This window comes from Callorhinus ursinus, unplaced genomic scaffold, assembly GCF_003265705.2.
Source record: "Callorhinus ursinus isolate GAN/ISIS: 27379988/994484 unplaced genomic scaffold, GSC_fseal_2.0 scaffold4, whole genome shotgun sequence".
Classification (NCBI taxonomy): domain Eukaryota; kingdom Metazoa; phylum Chordata; class Mammalia; order Carnivora; family Otariidae; genus Callorhinus; species Callorhinus ursinus.
Genome location: NW_027397066.1, coordinates 147,452,606 through 147,475,106, shown reverse-complemented (window position 1 = coordinate 147,475,106; position 22,501 = coordinate 147,452,606). Strand labels below are relative to the sequence as shown.

The 22,501-nt window shown below is 36.1% G+C and overlaps 1 protein-coding gene across 1 annotated transcript in view; it reads right to left on the bottom strand.

Moving 5' to 3' along the window:
- Positions 1-22,501, bottom strand: part of GALNTL6 (polypeptide N-acetylgalactosaminyltransferase like 6) — a 1,233,119-nt gene that overhangs the window by 77,488 nt on the left and 1,133,130 nt on the right. Inside the window, exon 9 of the mRNA XM_025874463.2 lies at positions 2,057-2,164. Coding sequence (XP_025730248.1) covers positions 2,057-2,164 — 108 coding nt within the window. The remainder of the gene's footprint in view (positions 1-2,056; positions 2,165-22,501) is intronic.

Sequence of the window (22,501 nt, the reverse complement as noted above, 5' to 3'; positions counted from 1 at the left end):
GGTGGCTCAGTCGTTAAGCGTCTGCCTTTGGCTCAGGTCATGGTCCCAGGGTCCTGGGATCGAGCCCCGCATCGGGCTCCCTGCTCAGCGGGAAGCCTGCTTCTCCCTCTCCCACTCCCTCTGCTTGTGTTCTCTCTCTCACTGTGTCTCTCTGTGTCAAATAAATAAATAAAATCTTAAAAAAAAGATTAAAATTTAGAATTTTGGATTTTTTTTCATTTGAATGAACACTCACTTATTTGCTGGGAATTTTATGTGCCAGCCCTAGTTTTCCTATATTTGACATTCCATGAAAAAGTACTTAATTTCTTTCTTGAAAATATATGAACAGTTTTATTTTTTGAAAATATACCCTCTGGACCAGCACAACTTTTCCCTCCAGTTTGTACACACTAATTTTGACTACAAACCAAGCACACATTCCAACCATCTGGCAAATGAATGATGCAGAGTGGGGCACAAAACTGGACCTTTCAGTAAATTCTTGTTGTTTTCCTGAATGAGCTTGGGGATTCATATGTGTTAAGTCTTATGACAAAATTGAATTGTATGTCCTTGTCCAAGATGCAGCTCTTTAATTGCTTTATGATTTTGTGATTTTTTTTTCAAAGAGCATATTTTTGCAGCTACTCAATGGAGTACGCTATTAATCTTTTGAAGAGGGCATAATAATATGATTATTTCCCTTCAAGGTGTATGTGAGGTAACTTCATGACTATTAACTCAAACTGTTATAAAAAAGATTATGGATGTGGCTTAAGGAAATGGACAGTGTTGACAATCTCAGAAAGGGAGTAAGAAATAATCCTCTTTCCCCCAAAAGACTCACTAGAAATGAAAATTTTTGTATACTTCACCGAAATGTTTAAGTTTTAGTGAGACAAACCTGTAGCATTTTCTAGTCTTAGTTTTTCCTGGTTAATTAATCCTTTCAACGAATATTTGTCGAGTGCCTATCAAGCCTTGTTCTAGGTGTTGGGAATGTAGTAGCAAATAAAACAGAGAAAACACTATGCCTTTGTGGGATTAATATTCTAATGAAATCCGATGAACTAGTTTATATTTTAAAGAAGCTTGTGAGCTTATTGAGCTTTCTCTAAAAGACTCAAATAGTTCTATATCGCAGCCATACTAGTAAAAGAATGAAAATGAATAATTCACGATTAGATTCCTAGGAGAACACTGTGTGAAGCAATGTGGCAAAACCACCTTTTTTTTTCCCCCTAAATTTTGCAACTCTGCGGTGGCAGGTACATACTGTGGTGAATACAACTAACCTAGCTCTAGAGACAGTCACACGGAAAACAGAAATTGTCAGGATTATTTCATGAAGGTATCGTGACTTTCTCCCAAATATGTATGAGAACATTCTAAAACGCGGAAGAAAAAAGCATCCTTTCATTTAGCCTATGAAAAAGGTTTTATTCGAAACAGTATCTGAAAAAACATCTTGCAACTGGCCAAATTTGGGATTTTGGCGATAGGATAAAATTTTAGAACGAGCTGGCCCTAGTTGCAAATGAGAAGGCAGAGTTTGGGCAACCACTTCTCCCTGTCTTGTTTCTCCATCTGACTTTTTATGGATCCTGTTACACTCCATGAAGGGGAGCAGGGGGAGTCGTGGACATCCGTTCTGAAGATCTGGGCTTAAACCCCTCCTCTGCTATTTATCATTCATTTGCGCATGAACAAGCCACCTTGGCAAGCCCCGGTTTTCATCTACAAAATAAGGCTAAGACTATCAATCTCAGAAAGAAGAGGTAAAGATTAAATATAATGTATGTGAAAGTGCTTTGAAACAATTAAAAACAAGAATTAGTATTAATAGTTAATACTTCCTTAAGGAATGGAAATAAAACTCTGAGGAACACAGAAATGGTTTATATACTAAAGCCTGTCAAATGGAATGGCAAGTGGTGGAGTTTTTATTTTAGTCATTTGTTTCTATCAGACAGTGCCTGTCCGTCTGGGTCACAAATTATATCATGTATGAGGCTGCTCAGTCTGCCTACAGGAAGCCATATCAAGCCCAACTTATTCTGACCCCGTTACTCACTCTTGCCAGGCTGGTCCCAGATGGAACTTTATAAGGGACGTACTTCCTGTAGATATGACCAACTCTAGAACATGGGACATCAAACATTTCTCCTCCACACATCCAAACCTAAAGAGAGGAAATTTAAAAGTATAACGAAAAAGAACAGTACACCACAGATAAAAAGAGGAATCATTAGTAAGAATCATAAAAAAAAATCTTAGAATCACTCGGTCTCTAAATTAATAATTTCTATTTATCATAAAAGGTTAACCAAGAAAAAAAACCCTCACATTTTTCAAAACCTAGATTCATAACAGTATAGAACCAAAATACTAGCTCAGTAAAGTCTAATTTCCATAGACAGCACATTGGCATATTTTATTTTTATTTTTATTTTTTTACATTGGCATATTTTTATTCTAGTAGAATTTGTTCACAAATATTACATGGCAGTGATATTTAATGCTTAGATATTTTCTTATTTATATAGCTATTTGTTTTGACAATCTTGTGAAATCATTTGAAGAAATAGCACTGGAATTTAAGCGGCAATTCAAAATTTTAGAATATAAAAAATGGAATTTTAAAAATAAGTGAATGAATTAAGGAATGCTGACCTATACATACTTTAAGTGACATCTAGATTCTGAAACCTTCAATAGAAGGTTTCAATAAAAATCGTTGTTGCTTTCTAATTTCTCCTACCCTTGATATTTTCTTAGATACAGAAAAAAATTGGTTATTGATGTGGACTCAGGAAATATTAAACTCATGGTATATGTTAAGATGCTGTATTTGTATATGGTAACAAAAATTAATTGTTTTTTTTATCATGACTATCCACTTAGACATACACTTAATCATGGTTTTATATAACAGAGTACTTAGCTATCAAAGGAAAAATTATGGAAACAAAATGCCGGCATCCTATATAACAGATTTTTAGCTATTTTCATTTCAAGAAAAAGTTTAGAAAAGAGTTAGTTACTAACATGATTAGTTTATATGTCACTTGGCTGCATCACAGTGCCCAGATATATTTGGTCAAACATTATTCTGGATGTTTTTATGGAGGTGTTTTTTTTTTTTATGAGATTAACATTTAAATTGGACTTTGAGTAAAGCATTACCTCCTCTGTAATGTGGGTGAACCCCATCCAATCAATTGAAGACCTTACTGGAACAAAGACTGACTTCTCCCTAGCAAGAAGGAATTCTGCCAGCTGATTGCCCTTGGACTTGAACTGCAGCTCTTCCCTGGGTCTTCAGTCTGCCAGGCTTCCCTGCAGATTTTGGATTTACCAAGCCTCCTCAATCCTGTGAACCAGTTCCTTAATACAAATATCTCTCTTAATATATACATATGCCGTTGGTTGTTTCTCTGGAGAACGTTGACTAATACAGACATACAGCTTGTTTTAAAGTATAATATTGAAAGAGAGAAAGAAAGATATTTACGTCTTAACTTATATTTGCTTCCAACTTCTTTCACTAAGATGAATGACACCCCAAGTGAGACCAGTAAACAAATAGTGATTAGGGTGATAGAAATGCAAGGCGAAGGCAATTCGATTACTAAAACAATACTCAGTTGCTCTAAATAAGTTCAGGACTACTCATTGTATTAATTTCAACTTAATGGGAAATTTATTGATCTTTTGAATTGAGACATTACAAGTCTGCATAGGTGATATGAAGCTGGTGGGGGCAGTGAACATTCTAAACAATAATACCAACATCTGGAAAGATCTTGAGAGACTGGAGCTATATTAGATTAAACATAAAAAGGGTAAACATAAGGTCTTTGTATCTAAAAGTATCAACACTTCCAGAACAGGATGGGGTGGAAAAAGGTTGAGTAGCATAAAACACACATTATCAGCATAATATGGAGAGTTTGAGGAGTAAGGGTCTGAATCTATCTGTTGGAAGTCTTATGCCAATTTCTGGGTAAATACTTTATATTCCCTTCTAAAAAGAATTACCAAAGTGAGAAAGGGATGCAAAGTGTGTTTTAACAGGAGTAATGAAAAGAACTGGAGCTATGAAGTCTTGGTAAGATTTAGAGAAACCTTTTTTAAATATTTGAAGATCCTTGTATTTGGAAGCGATGTTCTGTAGAACCTCAAGGGGATGGGATTAATAGGGTAGAACTATAAAAAGACAGATTTCAACTCCGTGGAAAGCAGGACTTTCTAATAGAATGATTAAAGATAAAATGGACGTGTACCTCTGAAACAAATAATACATTATATGTTTAAAAACAAAAAAGAAGAAGATAGCAGGAAGGGAAGAATGAAGGGGGGAAATCGGAGGGGGAGATGGACCATGAGAGACGGTGGACTCTGAGAAACACACTGAGTGTTGCTGGAGTGGTGGGGGGTGGGAGGGATGGGGTGGCTGGGTGATAGACATTGGGGAGGGTATATGCTATGGTGAGCGCTGTGAATTGTGCAAGACTGTTGAATTACAGATCTGTACCTCTGAAACAGATAATGCAATAAATATTAAGAAAAAAAAAAAGAAGAAGAAGATAGCAGTAGGGGAAGAATGAAGGGGAGTAAGTAGGAGGGGGAGACGAACCATGAGAGAGGATGGACTCTGATAATCAAACTGAGGGTTCTAGAAGGGAGGGGGGTGGGGGGATGGGTTAGCCTGGTGATGGGTATTAAAGAGGGCACATTCTGCGTGGAGCACTGGGTGTTATACGCAAACAATGAATCATGGAACACTACATCAAAAACTAATGATGTAATGTATGGTGATTAACATAACATAATAATAATAAAAAAAGATAAAATGGGCTTCCTGCTTCACTAGTTGTGTTGAAATCTGTAGTAAATGACGTTTTGGAGAGACGTATATAACTTTGACTGGACAGTTGACCTAGATGATATAATAAGAGCTAGCATTTATGAGTATGTACTGTGCCCTTTTTCATTTAATGCTCACAACTCAATGATAGACTTTACTATTTCCCCTAATTATATAGGTGGGGAAGTGGCAGTCCAGAGTCTGTGTAACTTGCCCAAAGCCATATATAACGGACCACCTGCAGAATGGAGATTTGAATCCTAGTAGTCTAACTCCAGCGTCCATATGTTTAATCAATATAGTATCTATAGTCAGCAAGCTTTGTCTATAGATGTCATAGTAAATATTTTGGGCTTTTCAGGTCATATGGTCTCTAGGCAAAGGGCCACAGTTTGTTGGCTGCCATTCTGTAAGTTACAAAGTCCTTTCAAATGCTGAAATTCAGTGATTCTAAGATAATATATGTGGGACGTTGTATTTTCCAAGACTGGACACCATAATATCTCCCATTGCACGTACTCCTCCTACAGTGTAACCTTGGTACCTGTCTTGTATTGGTTTGATATGATTTCAGATCCACTGTTTATGACTTAAGTGAAGTTGTTTTTTTGCTTCTGTACTATGGACATCACCAAACACTTCTTTATTTTGTTCAATCTTCCAATAACAATGTCCATTTCAGAAGGAGAATGCATATCCCAATGCACTAGAGAGATGTGTTTAGGTGACAGTGTGACAACATGGTTCTTTAGGAAAGAGCAGCTGTTGTGGCATTTATCAAATTCTTCATCTGTTCTGAAGGATGTGGCTTACATTTTTAAAAGACATTTCCTGGTAGTATCATGTGATGATTTCTTAAAAACAAACCAAAGCTATGGCATTGTCATGCCTAAGTATCTAATTCTTGGAGAAATGTTTTAAATTCACAAATACTGTGTCTTCTTTTGACAACATAAATATTTTAAAGCAATGTTACTTTTCTCAGGAATGAGCACAGAGTATTTTTTTCATAATGTAGTTCAAATTGACTGAACAATTGAATCCTTGCTCCATTTTTTAAAATCACTTTTCAATATCAGCTACAAACTGGAATTTAGACATCGAGAACATTAAATTAAATAGAATCATACAATTATACCAGTCATATGAAATATGAAATTAGTTTCAGTAAGAAATTGATTGTCAGAGGATAGTAAGGGAATATTATTATCAGGTATAAGACGAAACATAATATACTATATGGAAACGGTGATATAAATTCTCAAAAAAACTTGTATGGGTTTATTTACTTCAAAACCTGCTATCGCTCTGACATTATTTCCTATTCTTCTTTCCGTCCCTCTCTCTGCTCAAGCCGTTTGGCTTCCTTTCTGTTCCCCCAATATGCCAGATACCCGCCCACCTTAGGGCCTTTGTACTGGCTGTTCCCTCTGTTTGAAATTGTCTTCTAGATCTCCACATGGCTAAATCCTTCATCTCTTTCAAATCTTAGCTCCAAATCCTTTTGCCCCAAACACCCTCTCATCCTGCGCTCCGAGTCATCAATCCCTCCTCCTTCTGTCCTCACAGCCCTTCTCATTCCAGGAGATACCTCATGGACTTAATATGTTATTACTTATCTGCCTTTCTCTCCAACAAAGACAAAAGTCTTTCTGTCTTTTATTGAGTGATGTATCCTAAGCACATAGGACAATGCTTGACACAGAGTTGGTGCTCAATAAGTATTTATCGAATACTTAAATGAATTATTGGTTTATTGATATAAAGTGAGGTTAATTCCAGACAACTGAGTTACTTAATGATAACCCACTATTTAGCCGCCATTAAAAATAAAAGCTGTGATCTCTAGTATATACAAATACAGAGTTCAAGGCAATAAGCTATCCTGAATTTATTTTCATTCATATCTGGATTATTATGAAATAAAGAAATGGCTAATGTTAAAAATACAACACATTATGTATAAATAAGTAATTACATTTCTGGGACTGGAAAATAACTTTCTAATTGTATGGTATGTCTTGGGTGGACTAAGTTTGAAAAACTTCTTAAGATTAGATAATCAAGCACTTAACCATATATCTAGAAATTAAGATATTGTTAACCTAAAAAGCTTTGGTGCGTAGATAGTGAAAAGGGCCATGTCTGTCATCAAGTTATTCTTACGGGTTAGATGGAATAAAAATTGTGCCTTTGGTTTGACTTGATCTAAGGGAGATACACCCATACACACCATTGCTTTGCTTTATTTTTTAGAAACTTGGGTGCTGGGTTTGTTCTTTGAAATCAGGAGAAAAAAGAACAACTTATTTTGACCTTTGTTGACCCCTGTTTTCTATTTGTTGATCAGAATATAATAAAAGCAGAAACTGGAAAATGTATTTATTGTCTTTAATGAGGACATGGTAGTTTCTAGTCTCAGGGGAAAAGCTCTCATTTCTTGAACCATCTGCTTAGGATTTTTTTCAAAGTAAGAAATCCTCGGTTATGCCAGTATAAAAAAAGATTGTACCCAAACTATCTAGCACTTATTGAGCTTTTAAGAGGTCTGGGAAAGGATAGCAGGGCTTCAGAGGGTACCTGTTCAGATCATTGCTTTGAAGGTGCAGTGTTCATATTTTGCAGTAACACTTAGCAGTTTTAAAAACAGTGATTAGGGTGGGGATTGTAACAAAAAACCCAGATATATCACTTATTGTTTTATACAAAACATTAAGTCTTGGGGAAGACAGAACAAATTTGACCCTCTTAAAAGTGCTTTTTAGGTAAAATATTATGGCTTACGACATAATCCCTCATTTCTCTTAATTCATTATTTTACAGTTTAGAAGGTGCATTAGAGGCAAAGTGTTTGCTTTTTTAAAATTTTTTTATTGTTATGTTAATCACCATACATTACATCATTAGTTTTTGATGTAGTGTTCCATGACTCATTGTTTGTGCATAACACCCAGTGCTCCACGCAGAACGTGCCCTCTTTAATACCCATCACCAGGCTAACACATCCTCCCACCCCCCTCCCCTCTAGAACCCTCAGTTTGTTTTTCAGAGTCCATGGTCTCTCATGGTTGGTCTCCCCCTCCGACTTACTCCCCTTCATTCTTCCCCTCCTGCTATCTTCTTCTTTTTTTTTTTCTTAACATTTATTGCATTATTTGTTTCAGAAGTACAGATCTGTGATTCAACAGTCTTGCACAATTCACAGCGCTCACCATAGCGCATACCCTCCCCAATGTCTATCACCCAGCCACCCCATCCCTCCCACCCCCCAAGTGTTTGCTTTTTTTAAAAAAAGATTTCATTTATTTATTTATTTATTTGAGAGAGAGCGATAGCTCGCACATGCACCTCAGCATGAGGTGGGGGGAGGGGCAGAGGGAGAGACAGAGAATCCTAAGCAGACTCCCTGCTGAGCCTGGAGCCTGACCTGGGGTTTGATCTCACGACCCTGAGATCATGACCTGAGCTGAAACCAAGAGTTGGATGTTCAACCGACTGAGCCATCCAGGTGCCCCAAAGTGTTTGCTTTTTATCATTATTTCCATATGTCTCCAGATTTTGAGTCTATTGCTTAAATTTTCTGGATTCATCATCTGCTAAAAATAAATGTAAGTTCTTTAAAAACTTAAAAATTGGCTTTCTATATTAGAACAACTTTTTTTTGGAGGTGGGGGGAACTGTCCAAATATGTGCTTCTCCTTTGTCCCTCAGTTAGGCTGTCAATCATAATAGCTTCCTAACGGCAGGGGCCGTTCCTTTCTTTCTCTTTCTTTCTTTCTTTCTTTCTTTCTTTCTTTCTTTCTTTCTTTCTTTCTTTCTTTCTTTCTTTCTTTCTTTCTTTCTAACTACTAATTATTTATTGTACTGAATACAAGTCTCTTGAGGGAAATTTTGTAGAAAAAGGAACACTGTATCTTAGAAATCTGCCAATCCAGTTGATTGGCAGTTGATTCACTAAAGTCAAATTTAAAAATATTGATTATAACTTGATTTTTCAAGTTTCATGTTTTTATTTAAATTCCAGTTAGTTAACATATGGTGTAATATTGGTTTCAGTAGAATTTAGTGATTTATCACTTACGTATAACATCCAGTGCTCATCAATACAAGTGCCCTCCTTAATACTCATCACCCACTTAACCTGTCCCCCAGCCCACTTCCCCTTCAGCAACCCTCAGTTTGTTCTCTGTAGTTAAGAGTCCCTTATAATTTGCCTCTCTCTCTTTTTCTTCCCATCCCTTATGGTTCATCTGTTTTGTTTCTCAAATTTCACATATGAGTGAAATCATATGATATTTGTCTTTCTCTGATTGACTTGTTTCGCTTAACATAATACACTCTAGCTCTGTCCACATTGTTGCAAATGGCAAGATTTCATTCTTTTTGATGGCTGAGTAATATTCCATTATATATATATATATATATATATATGTATATGTGTATACACACACACACACACACACACACACACACACACACACCCCACATCTTCCTTATCCATTCATCAGTTGGTGGACATTTGGGTTCTTTCCATAATTTGGCTATTGTTGATAATGCTGCTATAAACATTCGGGTGCATGTGTCCCTTTGAATCACTATGTTTGTATCCTTTGGGTAAATATCTAGTAGTGTAATCGCTGAATTGTAGGGTAGTTCTATTTTTAACTTTTTGAGGAATCTCTATAGTGTTTTCCAGAGTGGCTGCCCAGTTTGCATTTCCACCAACAGTATAAGAGGGTTCCCCTTTCTGAGCATCTTCACCCACATCTGTTGTTTTCTGTGTTGTTAATTTTAGCCATTTCTGACAGGTGTGAGGTGATATCTCATTGTGATTTTGATTTGTATTTCCCTGATGATGAGTGATGTTGAGTATCTTTTCATGTGTCTGTTAACTATCTTATGTATCTTCATTGGAAAAATGTCTAGTCATGTCTTCTGCCCATTTTTTAACTGGATTTCCTTAACTTTTTCAGTTTGTTTTCAGGAGTGTATCTCCAATTTCCCCTTTCCTCTAAGTTAGGCTGAATTGGGTTTCTGTCTTCTAGTAAAGTGAAGAATCCAAAAAAACCCAAAACAAAACACTGTTTGAACAGTGAGAGTTTGAGTGTCTAGGAATGCCAAGGGTGTACTTTGAAACAAGCATATTAGTCAAAAACTACTCAGATGACTTGTCATTACAAGAGAAAGTTTGGAGAAGGCAAGGTTCTTCTAAGCTTCAGCTGATCTGAAGTTAAATTTTTTTTAAGGATTTTTCAATATGAGGAAATTTCATCAAAAATAGAAAACGTGAGCACTCTTCAAGTCCCATAGTGGCATTTGCATGTTATTTTTATCTTGGGGAGAAACTGATACATTTTATGTATGTAACTGATTCCATTTTATGATATGGAACAGTGGAAAGAACACATATACAGGGGTTTGAATTGAGCAGGTTACTCCCCCTTTCTCATTGTCCCATTGTCATCTTCTATCAAGTTGGGGTCATGTGTCTACTTCATAAGGTGGTTGCAAGGACCAAGTTAAGTAATACACACAGCACCCTTAAGTGGCCCATAATAGGTGCTCAAGAATGGTGGTCACATGATATAATCTACCTAGTGGTGAACCTTTATTCTTCTGATATATTGAGTCTCTGTGGGGTGGTTGTTGTGTATCACATGTTGACCTCTATGAGAGGGGTCAAGGCATATGACAACTTGCAAGTCTGTGAACATGTGTGTGTGAGAGAGGTAGAGATTGTATTCTCAATTGTCACTCTCACAATTTGGAGAAGGGTGGCAAGTTGTGGATCAATTTATGCTGGCCTTGTGTGTTGCAGGTTGTTGACCCTGATGTAGAGTATACAGATCAAATTCTTATACCTCTACAGTTAATGTGTATATATACTCTGAGGCTCTCTATGCTATCGTTATTGGGATTTGGGGTGAAGGGCTTGAGAATTGTAAGAATTTTTTGCTAACTTTCTATACTTTTTATAGTTGGGGGGCAGGCTTACTTGCTTGATGCAGATTTACCCACCAGAAGCATTAGAGTGATTAGATTATATTTCCTTTTCCTTGTTAGGGAAAAATGGCAACCAGGAAAATATAAAAACTTGAAACAAACGTCAATATTGGAAAACAATTTCAACAGAGAGTCAAATTGACCTTAACACAGGTACTGAATGTTGTGTGAATTGTTATATTTTGCTCACTTTACAACTGTCTATACAAGCTAAAATAAAATTAAACAGGGAATTAGGAAAATGCCATCAGACATAAAGGAAGTAACAACTGGGAGGAACTGAGACTTGCTGCTAGGCTTATATCTAATGGACATAAAATTTAACTTGAAAATGCTCTGTTACACCTGAGGTATCTTTTGTTGGGTAATTGAAATGAATCTCAGACTGGCTTGTGAGACATTTAACAGCTGTTTCTGTTTATCTTTGAGTTTCTGAATGGGTTTAGAGTCATTTTAATATTTTCTTTGGAAGATCAATTCTGTGCATGTTGAATTAAAATGGTTATTTTTATGTCACCTAGGCTAAATATTGTAGGGAAAAAACCCCATAGGAACAACTCCAGATAGTTTTTTTTTGTATCTGAAGGTATAGTGTGCCATAAAAAGGCTTCTGTTAACATTTTAGATACAAACTGCCACTATACTTTGAGGTACTTTGTTCAAAAGTAAGAAGAGACCTCTAATATACTGTCTCATAAAAGCAACGAGAAGGTATATAAAATATTTTAGAATCATCCTTGGCATAAAAAGGATTTCTAATGAGCACATTTTATAAGGCTGAATTTATATCTAACAAAACCATTTGTACAAAGCATCATCAAGATAGTTTATATAGAGATGGCTTAAGGGAAAAAGAGTACATTTCTAAAATGAGAATGAGTTGTACCTTCTAGGGAGGCAAATAAATTATTTTAGGAGTATAAATTAAACACCTTTGGAGTTTTTTGTGTTTTCAGACAACTGTGGAGAAAGTAAGAAATGCTTATTAATTAAAAGTATAGCTTTTTCACTGGTGTACTAGATGTTAGTGCTGGGAACCAAGGTTAGGGAGATTAGCAAGCATGGGAACTGGGGGACAGGGGTCTGGGGGGAGAAATCCTCTTTGGGATGCTGGTGTGTCATTATTTTGTGATTTCTTCCATGAATCTGTGAGTCATGTAATACATGAAATATTTGCTGCAGATAGTGGTATGATGCAGCTGGATAAAAGACATTCAAGGCTGGAGGAGAGAGGGTGAGAGGGAAATGAAGCTCCTTGGGGTCCAGACCCATGGAAGGGAAGCCAAGGCTGAGAACACAGAGTGAATTGCAGATTCTCTTTGCCCAAGGGTTTTCTAGTAGACCCAAGTCTTTGCTTTAGCTTAGAAATTTTGGCCTATCTGTATCTGGGATTTGTCTCTAGAGTTTGTATTTAAAGAATCCTGATATCCATGTAAATATATATTAACATATTAATGCAGATTTGGATGTATTTTAAAAGGTCTTTCTGACCACCCAATCTATGCTCACCCCGATACCACCAAAGCTCTGACCACCCAATCTAAACCCTTTCTGCTAAGAGGATAGCAGAGCCAGGGGCCTGTAAAAGCCCAAAGAGACCATCTATGAGTACCCAGTCAGGTATCAAGTTTAATATGGTAGACATGGGGGACCTGTAAACAGTGCAGCCCATCCCCCCATCCCCCCATCTCGGCACATAGATGCGAATATTTTTAAAACATTATGCCAGTCAAATATAACCATCTCTATTCTGAGACTCTTTGTAATATTGGTTGGTTTGTTTCCTTTTAGCATTTACAAATGTCAGAAATTATCTTGCTTATTTATTCTCTTATTTATTTATAATCTGTCTCTCCTCACACTGCATCCCATGAGATAGAAAACTTGTCGTTCTTGTTGATTATTATAGTCTCAGGGTCTGGCACATAGTAGGCTTTCAATAAATATTTGCTGGATATATGAATACGTCTATGAATGTTGTCTGCATATGAAACTACATATTGTAATTTTATCATTTTTATTTTTATTTATTTATTTTTAAAGATTTTATTTATTTGACAGAGAGAGAGAGCACAAGTAGGGGGAGTGGCAGCAGAGGGAAGAGAGAGGGAGAAGCAGGCTCCTCACTGAGGAGGGGAGCCCGATACGGTGCTCAATCCCAGGACTCTGGGATCATGACCTGAGCCGAAGGCAGATGCTTAACTGACTGAGCCACCCAGGTGCCCCTACATATTGTAATTTTATAAGTACTTACATATATACTATATTTTATATTATATAATTATATATTTATATATATGATTTATTAAATATAAATAAAATTTATCTTCCCTTATTTAATTTTTGTACATATTTTCTGTACCTTGCTTTTTTCACTTAGCAATAGGTTTGGATACTGTTCTATAATAGTAAAAATAAAGCTGTTGCATTCTTTTTAAAGGCCACATTGTCACTGGATGATAGTTAATTTAATCAGTCTCTTATTGACACATATTTTAGTTTTCCATTTTTTTCATCAATAAAAACAAGATTGAGATAAATATCCCTGGATGTGTGTCATTTCTCACAGGTGGGAGTCTTGCTGTGTGTTATGTGACTAGAAATGAAATTGAGCCAACACAGATGCACAATGAAAATTTTGTAGAATATATTCTAATTGCTCCCCGTAGAGGGCATACAATGTTTTACTACTGTAATTGGCCATGTTTGAGAGTGTCTGTCTCTTTTCCTACACCCTGTCAATATTTTAGATTGTTGCCAATCTAATAGGTGTTATCAAAGTATTAGATTATTGCCAATCTAAGAGGTAAAAATATATCACTATAGTTCTAATTTGCATTTTTCTTAACTTTTGATATTTAGGAGTCATTTATATGTCCTTTTCTGTGAGCTGTCCCAATATTTTTTTTCTATTTTGCTTTCCAAAATTATTTAATCTTATTGATTTGTAGTTGGTCTTTATGTATTAAAGGGTATTAGTTGCAAATAATTTTACTCAGATTGCCGTTCGACTTTTGTGTGTTTCTTCCGTACATAATTTTTACGTGGATGAATTAATCTTTCCTTTCATTGTTTATAGTGGATTTTTTATTTGTTTTTTTAAAGTCACACTTAGGAGGCTTTCCTCATTCCAGTTCTTCCAGGATTTTTGTAGTTCTTATATATTTTCATTTTTAATATTTAAAATGGTTTATCTTCTTGGGATCTATTTTTGTATGAAGTGTCATATAGGGATCCAACTTAATTTATTTTTCTCCAAAGGAGTAGTTGTCCTATACTATTTACTAAGAAATCAACTATTTTCCTCTTGATTTGAAGTGTTAAGTCTATCTTATACTAAATTCCCATATTTATCTGGATTTATTTAAATTCTGTGCCAAAGATATCTGTCTATTCATTCAAATTTTGTTTTGTATTTTATTATCAGGTATGGTTAACTCCCGATCATTGCTTCCCCAGAACTTTTCTTACTATTCTATTCCTCTGTTTCATGTTATGAAGTAGAAGCAGTGTGTCTAGCCACCCCCCAATAAAATTCATGTTACCACTTTTATAAGCATGCTTGGGGAGGATTATCTTCTTTATGAATTTTCCTGTATTCAAGTCTTGTGTGTCCCTCAGCAGCATTATAATCTTTCTTCATGAGGTCTAGGACATTTCTTAAGTTTACTCCTAGCTGTTTTTCCCCCTACTACTGTAAATGATGTCTTCTTTTGGGGTTGTTGTTTCTACATGTAAAGGCTATTGTTTCCTATATATTTACACACACACCCCACATAAACATTTCACCTAGGCAACTTACTAAATTTCTTCTTTGTTTGCAGTAGTTTTTTTTAAAAAATTTTTTATTGTTATGTTAATCACCATACATTATATCATTAGTTCTTGATGTAGTGTTCCATGATTCATTGTTTGTGTTTGCAGTAGTTTTTAAGTTGATTTCCCTTGCATTGTTCAGGTAGGTATAGGGCGATATTATCTGCAGTTAATGAAAAATTTCACTCCTCCCTTCCAATTTTTATGTCTTATATCATTTCTTGTCTAATGGAATTGCCTACTATCTCCAGAATAATATTAAGTGACATTAAATAGTAATTTAATTCCTACAGGCTTCTCTTTAAGCTAGCTGATGGTTTTTGAGTTGAGTTATAGCCATTATACAAATATATATTTATATTTAATTTTGCCAAGTATTAAGTATTTTGTTCAAAGGTGGATTACAAAGTTTATCAAATGCCTCTATATTACCTGTGGAAATGACTATCACCTTTAAAATTTACTATTAAGGTGAACTATGTTAATACATGTCCCAAAACTGAGACATATCCATCAAAGCTGCACTTATTTTGGTATATTGACCTTTGAATAGCTATTTTATTGTGTGATCTTTTATTGTTATTTTTTAATGTTGGAATTTACAAGTAAAATATGTATACTTTTCTATCATTTTGTGCTATCTTGGTCAGAATTTGCTATCAATATTATGCATTGATATTACATATTGGTTTTATAACCAATTGGAAAGATTTCTTTCTTTGCTAATATTAAAGAACAGTTTTTGGGGTGCCTTGGTGGCTCAGACGGATGCCTGGGTGGCTCAGTCTGTTAAGTGTCTGCCTTCGGCTCAGGTCATGATCCTGGGGTCCTGGGGTCGAGTCCTGCATTGGGCTCCCTGCTCAGCGGGGAGCCTGCTTCTCCTTCTACCCCTCCCCCTACTCATGATCTCTCTATCAAATAAATAAATAAATAAATCATCTTAAAAATATAAAGAACAGTTTTTGGAAAACATTGCAGTACGGTTCTTTAAAGACTTGTAAGAAACTGATAGCATTTGGTTCTTTATTTTTTGGAGGGGATAGCACTTTGATGATTTTCTCTATTTTTTCTATGGTCATTGGGCAGCATGATAGGCAGAATCTGAGATGCTCCTGGTCTTCCCCAAAATCCTACACCATGGTGTATGTGCCCTTGTATAATCTCCCTTTGTGTGTGGGAGAAACTGTGACCATGATGAATTTCACATTTGTAATTAGGTGACATTATGAGACAAAGATGAAAGGATTTTGCAGATAGGATTATTGTCCCAATTTAGTTGACCTTGAGTTAATGAAAGGGAGATTATCCTGGGGGGGCGGTCTAACCTAACACCTGAGTTCTAAAAAGGACTGAGGGAAAGGATAGGAAGATTTTAAATATGAGAGAAATTCTACTGGTGGCCTTGAAAAAGTAAGCTACCATGTTGTGAGAGGGTTTCAGAGGGGGCCGCATGGTATCCAAATGACAGCCAGCGCAGTGGGGCGTTCAGTCCCACAACCACAAAGAAGTGGATTCTGCCAACAACCTGAGGGAACCTAAACACAGATCTTTTCTTAGCTGAGCCTGTGAATAAGAACAGAGCTGGCTGAAAATTTGATTTCAGCCTTGTGAGATCCTTAGCAAGAAGCTCCACTGAAATATCCTGGACTTCCAACCCAGACACTGTGAAAAAATTGTGTTTTAAAGCCACTAAGTTTGTGGTAATTTGTTATGTAGCAACAGAAAAGGAATACAGTCAGTTCAGATTTTTTTTTTCTTTTTGGACATTATTTTTGTCATTTACACTTTATTGAATATCATCCATTTCACCCACAATCTTAACCTTATTTGTCTAGAATTGAGCTGAATAATCTCTTAGAATTATTTAAATTTTTTCTAAATTCGTGCACTTTCCCATTATTGTTTCATATTTTGTGTATTATTTTCTTTCTTTTTTAATGGTCAGTTTTTTTAAATGACATTTTTCTAATTAATCTCTCTTTTTTAAAAAAGATTTTATTTATTTATTTGAGAGAGAGAATGAGAGAGAGAGAGTACATGAGAGGGGGGAAGGTCAGAGGGAGAAGCAGACTCCCCGCTGAGCAGGGAGTCCGATGTGGGACTCGATCCTGGGACTTCAGGATCATGACCTGAGCCGAAGGCAGTCGCTTAACCAACTGAGCCACCCAGGCGCCCAATTAATCTGTCTCTTATTAATTATCTATTTTTGGTGGTAAAGAACTAATCCTTACACTATCAGGTTTTGGTTTTCTAAATCATTACTTTCTCTTTTTATGTTTATTAATCTTTCATCTTTATTTCTTTAGGCTTATTTCCTTTTTCATTTGCAAACTGGATTTGGATGTTTAAATTTGCTTATTTTTATTCTTTCTTTTTATGTTGATACAAGAACTGAAGAATCTAATTTTTCTTCTGATCACTGCTGTAGCCGTATCTCCTAGGTTTTGATTTACAGTATTTTAATTTGAATATTTTTTCCTAAGATGAGCTCCTACACTTTCCATATATTTCAGTCCATTACTTTTTACCTTTGTTGATTTTAATTTCATTTTGTTCCTTTTTCTCAATGCTATCCTCCATGTCCCTCTGTTTTCAGCCTACCCCTTCTCCTTTTTTTTTTTTTTTTTTAAGATTTTTATTTATTTCAGAGAGAGAGAGAGAGAGAGGGAGAGAAAGCACAAGAGAGGGTAGGGTCACAGGGAGAAGCAGACTCCCCGCTGAGCAAGGAGCCCGATGTGGGACTCGATCTCACGACTACGGGATCATGACCTGAGCCAAAGGCAGGAGCTTAACTGACTGAGCCACCCAGGCGCCCCCCTCTTCTCCTTTGTGTTGCTTTCAGTATGACCTTCATTTTGGTAATGGTTTTCTTTTTCATTTTATCCTGGCTGCTGCTACTTTTTTTCCCCATCTCTTTCTTTTACCTTTTGATGTTTTGCCTAATCTCATAAAGTTCAGCATTTAATATTGTTTTGCAGAATCAATGACTTCATTAACATTTTAAAAAATTTTATAACTGTATAGCAACATTATTTTGGTAACCTTTTTTCATTTTTCCTGGTCCTTTTTTTAAATAGTATTTTTATGTGCTGTTTTCTTTAAAAATTATTATTACTCATCTTAGAATAGGAAGAATTCTTACCAATTAGAGTAGGTATTCACTTCATGACACAAAATTTGTGTGTGAGTGCATTAGTTTAGCCTGTATTTGTCCACATCCAGCAGAAACTGGCCACTGCAAGGTTGTTCATCATATCAGGGATCTTTCCCCCATTCTGCCTCAATAACAGCCTGCTTCTTGCAAATATGGCTTGTCTATCTAATACCTCTTTTAGAATTGTCCCCAACCTCCCATTTGCTGCTTCTCTTCTATGCCAAACTCAATCAAGGGAAGCCCTGGCCACCAGCAACCACACCTGTTGCCACTGTTTCAGTCATGTGTTGTAGGTTTCCCCTGTGAGGATGAGCCAATTACTTTGGGGAATTGAGATCTGCTGGCTTCAAGTGAGATTTGTAGCTATGGTCATTCCATCTTCCCATTCTCTTGTTTTATCATCATTTAAAACAGTTTTACTGCATATGACAACCTTCTTCATACATTGTTGTTGGGGGTAAGATATCTGATAATTTGTCAAGGATAAAGTTAATATTTTGTTGGGGCTCCTGGGTGGCTCAGTGGTTAAGTGTCTGCCTTCGGCTCAGGTCATGATCCCAGGGTCCTGGAACCAAGCCCCGCATCTGGCTCTCTGCTCGGCTGGGAGCCTGCTTCTCCCTCTCCCACTCCCCCTGCTTGTGTTCCCTCTCTCGCTGTGTCTCTTTCTGTCAAATAAATAAATAAATAAAATCTTAAAAAAAAGTATTTTTTTCTGTTTCTTGTTCTCCTTTTTTGAGTGATCTCAAAGAGAAGATCTTTTTTTATTTTAAAGCTGTAAATCTACTGTAATTGTAGAACATTCAATTGTTGAAGTATAAGTTTACTTAAAACTTTTTGGTGGCTATGTACCACATAGGGAAACTTAAAATTTAGCTAATTTTATGGGGCTATAATTTTGATTGTTTCAACACTAATAAATAATATTCACATTTGTTTGAGTAGCTCTGTAATGAGGTTAAGCTCTAGAATATATAGTTTACTGAGCTATAACAATTCCAAATTAATGGCTGTTATCTTGTTTGAGTAAAGAACTGAATGTTTTATAATCAATGATTAGTCCCTATTGTGTATATTCAATTCTTATTGAATATTGCATTTTGAAGATAGTAAACAATTAAATTTTATATTAAATCATAACAAGAGTTGTCAGCCTCCTATTTAATAAAAACCAGATAGGTAGAGATTGCATTTCCTTTTTCAAGTGGTTCCAGAGAGTGACGGTAGCCACTTTTTTTTTTTTTAACCAAAGGCATAAAGTCTTCTATTTTTCTAGCTAAGAGAAATTAGGCTAATGGTTTTGAGAGCAAACCCGAATTCTAATCCTTGCTTTGATATTAACTAGGCAATGACCTGTTTTTGCAATTATGAAATAGAAGTTATATTTTTACCTTGCATTAGTGTTGAATAGCATAAGAAATTAAATTCAGTGACCTTTAAGTGCTAACTCATTACTTTTTCTTGTTAAGGCACCAAGTAATAGTTACTATCACCACAGGAAGAATAGAATGCCCAGAACTTTGGAACACAGGTAGCTCCATGTAAAGATTTTACAAGTCACAAAGGGATTAAAAAACCCCCACAAAACACCCAGGATGCTGTCTATTAAAACCTCAGACATATTGTAGTTACTTTAAAATGTATATATTTAGTTGTGTGTGGCAGGATTATAACTTGAAGTACCTGTCTTGTTATGCTGAATGTGTTTTCTATTTTCTCTTTTTTACTCCAGGAGCATTTTCTTCCCTAGCCACACCAAAGTAGAAACAAAGATTCAAAGAAACCCCAGAGGCTTATTTCAGGACTGAATTTTTTTTTTTTTTGCCATTTTACAGAGACTACGCAAGACTGGGTTTGGGAAAGGAAAGGAAGTGACAAGGAAAAAACAGGAGAGGGCACTGGTCTGTAGGAGCAGGGTGCAGAGAGCAAGAACTCATCACTGTAAGACACTGGCCATTCAACATCCTCGGGCAACCATCCTTAGGTCGGGGCACTGTGGCACCCGGTGGGGGTGAAGACTGGAAAGAAGAGCCTCACCCGACCTGAACTGAATAAGTCAGAAAGTTACCTCTGTGCAGAGGTAGCAACACACCTGCCTCTGCTGCATGAGTTTTTCTCTTATTAGATTGAAAGTTTCTGACAGCACAGATGGAATCTCTGTTCAATCAATTCAATGTATTAACCATCGCCCTGTGCCTTCTGCAAATGTAGTGAATGGTGTTCATACTATGGCGAACCTGTACTGAATATAGGTTACTTTGAATACACCTGGAATCTATTGCTCCTAGTAGTGAAGTTACATGCTTACCTTGAAGGCAATGTCTTTGTTTTTATGTGATTATTCTAGCTTAAAAAATTTTGTAATTATGTAATTTAATTAAATATCACTTAAACTGATGAAATATGGTTATGAAAACAGGAAGAATTGTTGTTCATGCCAAAATGAATTTGAAGAGTTTGGAAGGACTGAGTCGTTATTTAAAATATTTGTTGTCATATTAGGTATGGATGGAGTAACAATAAAAGATTGGGCAAAATCATGAAAATAACTAAAAGGATTCTGTTACCATATTAAGATAGTTTCCAAGTGTCTTTAAGTTCTCATTCCACTGATAGGAAACCAAACTGGAACTCATAGCAAATGCAGTATGGATTTGGTTCTTGACCTCTACTTTTACTTCAATCTATGGATCCAGCAGAAGGAAAAGCTTTGACCTCTCTTGCATTAGAAAGGCGAATAAATGCACATTTATATGTACTACTTTAGAGGGAATTTTTAATGTAGGTTTTTGTGCTTTCCTGCTTTAATTGATGTTTATTTTTAATGGATGAAATACTCATCTCAGTTATACTTGATCCAAGAACTTCTACTGGGCTTCCTTTTGGCCTTTTTCTGCAGAGCCTAGCTTGCATGGTACATAGACTCACAGTGAAGGTTGCTGATTAATATTTGTAGAGAGAATAAACAAATTTCTCAGGAACAAAATCTGACTGGTTAGTTAAAATCTCTGCAATAAATAGGAATAGACATGGAAGTATGAGTTTCTATCTCTGGAAAGAGCAGAAAAACACTAAGTTGGTTTGCTGTGTAAATTCAGATAGGTGAAGCAGATAATTGATGCAAAGTCTCATGGTTAATGTTTCAGTACATCCATTTGATTTGTGTGGTAATTAGGAGGAACTGAATTTTTAGGAGAGGAGAATAAAGTAACTTAGGGAATAAATGAATGTGGATATAGGTTGAAAGAGGAGAAAGAATATAGCCAGGGAAGCTAGCGAACAGGCTTTTGCATATGTCCTGAATTATTACTGTGATATGGAAATAAAATATATTCCAAACAATACTAAGGATGAGTAATTGCGGTGAATTGAATCTTCTCACATTTATCCTTGCATCTCAAGAGCTTAGCCAAGAGTTGGCACATTGTAATTAATAAATAAATGTTTGTTGAATGAATTAATGACTGAAAAGGGCTGAAGGGTTGTGAGATGCAAAATATCCTCAAATGTCTGAATCTTAAACTCAACATTTGGGAAGGTTGACAGCACATAACAAAGGTGATTGTGTAGTGTGTTACCCCCTTAGAGTGGTTTTGAAGCAGGCTTAGGTGCTCCCAGGTTTGTTAGATTCATTCTAGGACATAAGGTAGCCATAGTCATTTCACCTGGAGCCTGGCATGTGTCTGCACAGCTGAGGCTAGTGGTCAAGGCCCCTTTCCTGATTACAGATGGCCAAGAAATGCTGGATCAATGTGGGACCATGTTGATAAGCCCCTAAGGGTGGGAAAGGGAAAGCCCAGACCAAAGTTAATGCTCTTCTACCTGGGTCTAAGCTTTATATCTCGTGTCAGAGAATGTGATAGGATGGAGTCCCTAGGCTTCCTCCTAAATTTCTTGTGGGTGCCTAATTAGTGTGTATTGCTCATTTTTATTTTCTGAGAAGAGTTTTCTGTAATTGAAGGACAGATCTTTTGAAAATGCTAACATTTGGAGTTTTATTTTTGGGGAATGCGTGTAAAAAGGCACTCGGAAAAATCAGATTCATAAAGGTTTAATATTATCTCAATAAGTTAAATGATAGACAATGTTTAAAGGTGTGGGTTATCTCTTTTATGCCACACCATGCAGTCTGTTTTGGGTTCCTCTTTGTTTCCAGGTGCAATTCCAAATTGAGTACCTGGAACAAGGCCTGGAATAAATTAGATGCTCAATAAAAGCTTGTTGAACAACTGACTGAATGCTGCTTTCTCCTCCCTAGCAGCTGGCTAACCTAGCAACGTTTGAAGGACAGCTGGATAATTCTGGGCCATTCAGGAGTTCAGATTCATACTGAAAGAGGCTGAAGACTGGGCACACAGATAATTTCTCTAGAGAGCTCTTTTCCTCAACTGCCTCCTGAAAATTACACTTTTGTTGGCTTTTATGTTATGGCACGAAATCTACTCATCTAATCAGATGTTAGAAAAAGGAAAGAAATTTACAGAGAAAGAAAATTGAGGAGCACTCTTAACCAAAAAATGTTTGACCAAAAACTAAGCCCTTAATGTAAAGCAGAATTTTCTAGAAATAGTTTATTTAGCGATGGAACCTTGTCATAAACTGTGGTAAAATGATTCTTTGATTAAAGAGTAGACAGCAAGGAATGATGCCTGATAATGACCATAGATAGAAATCTTTTG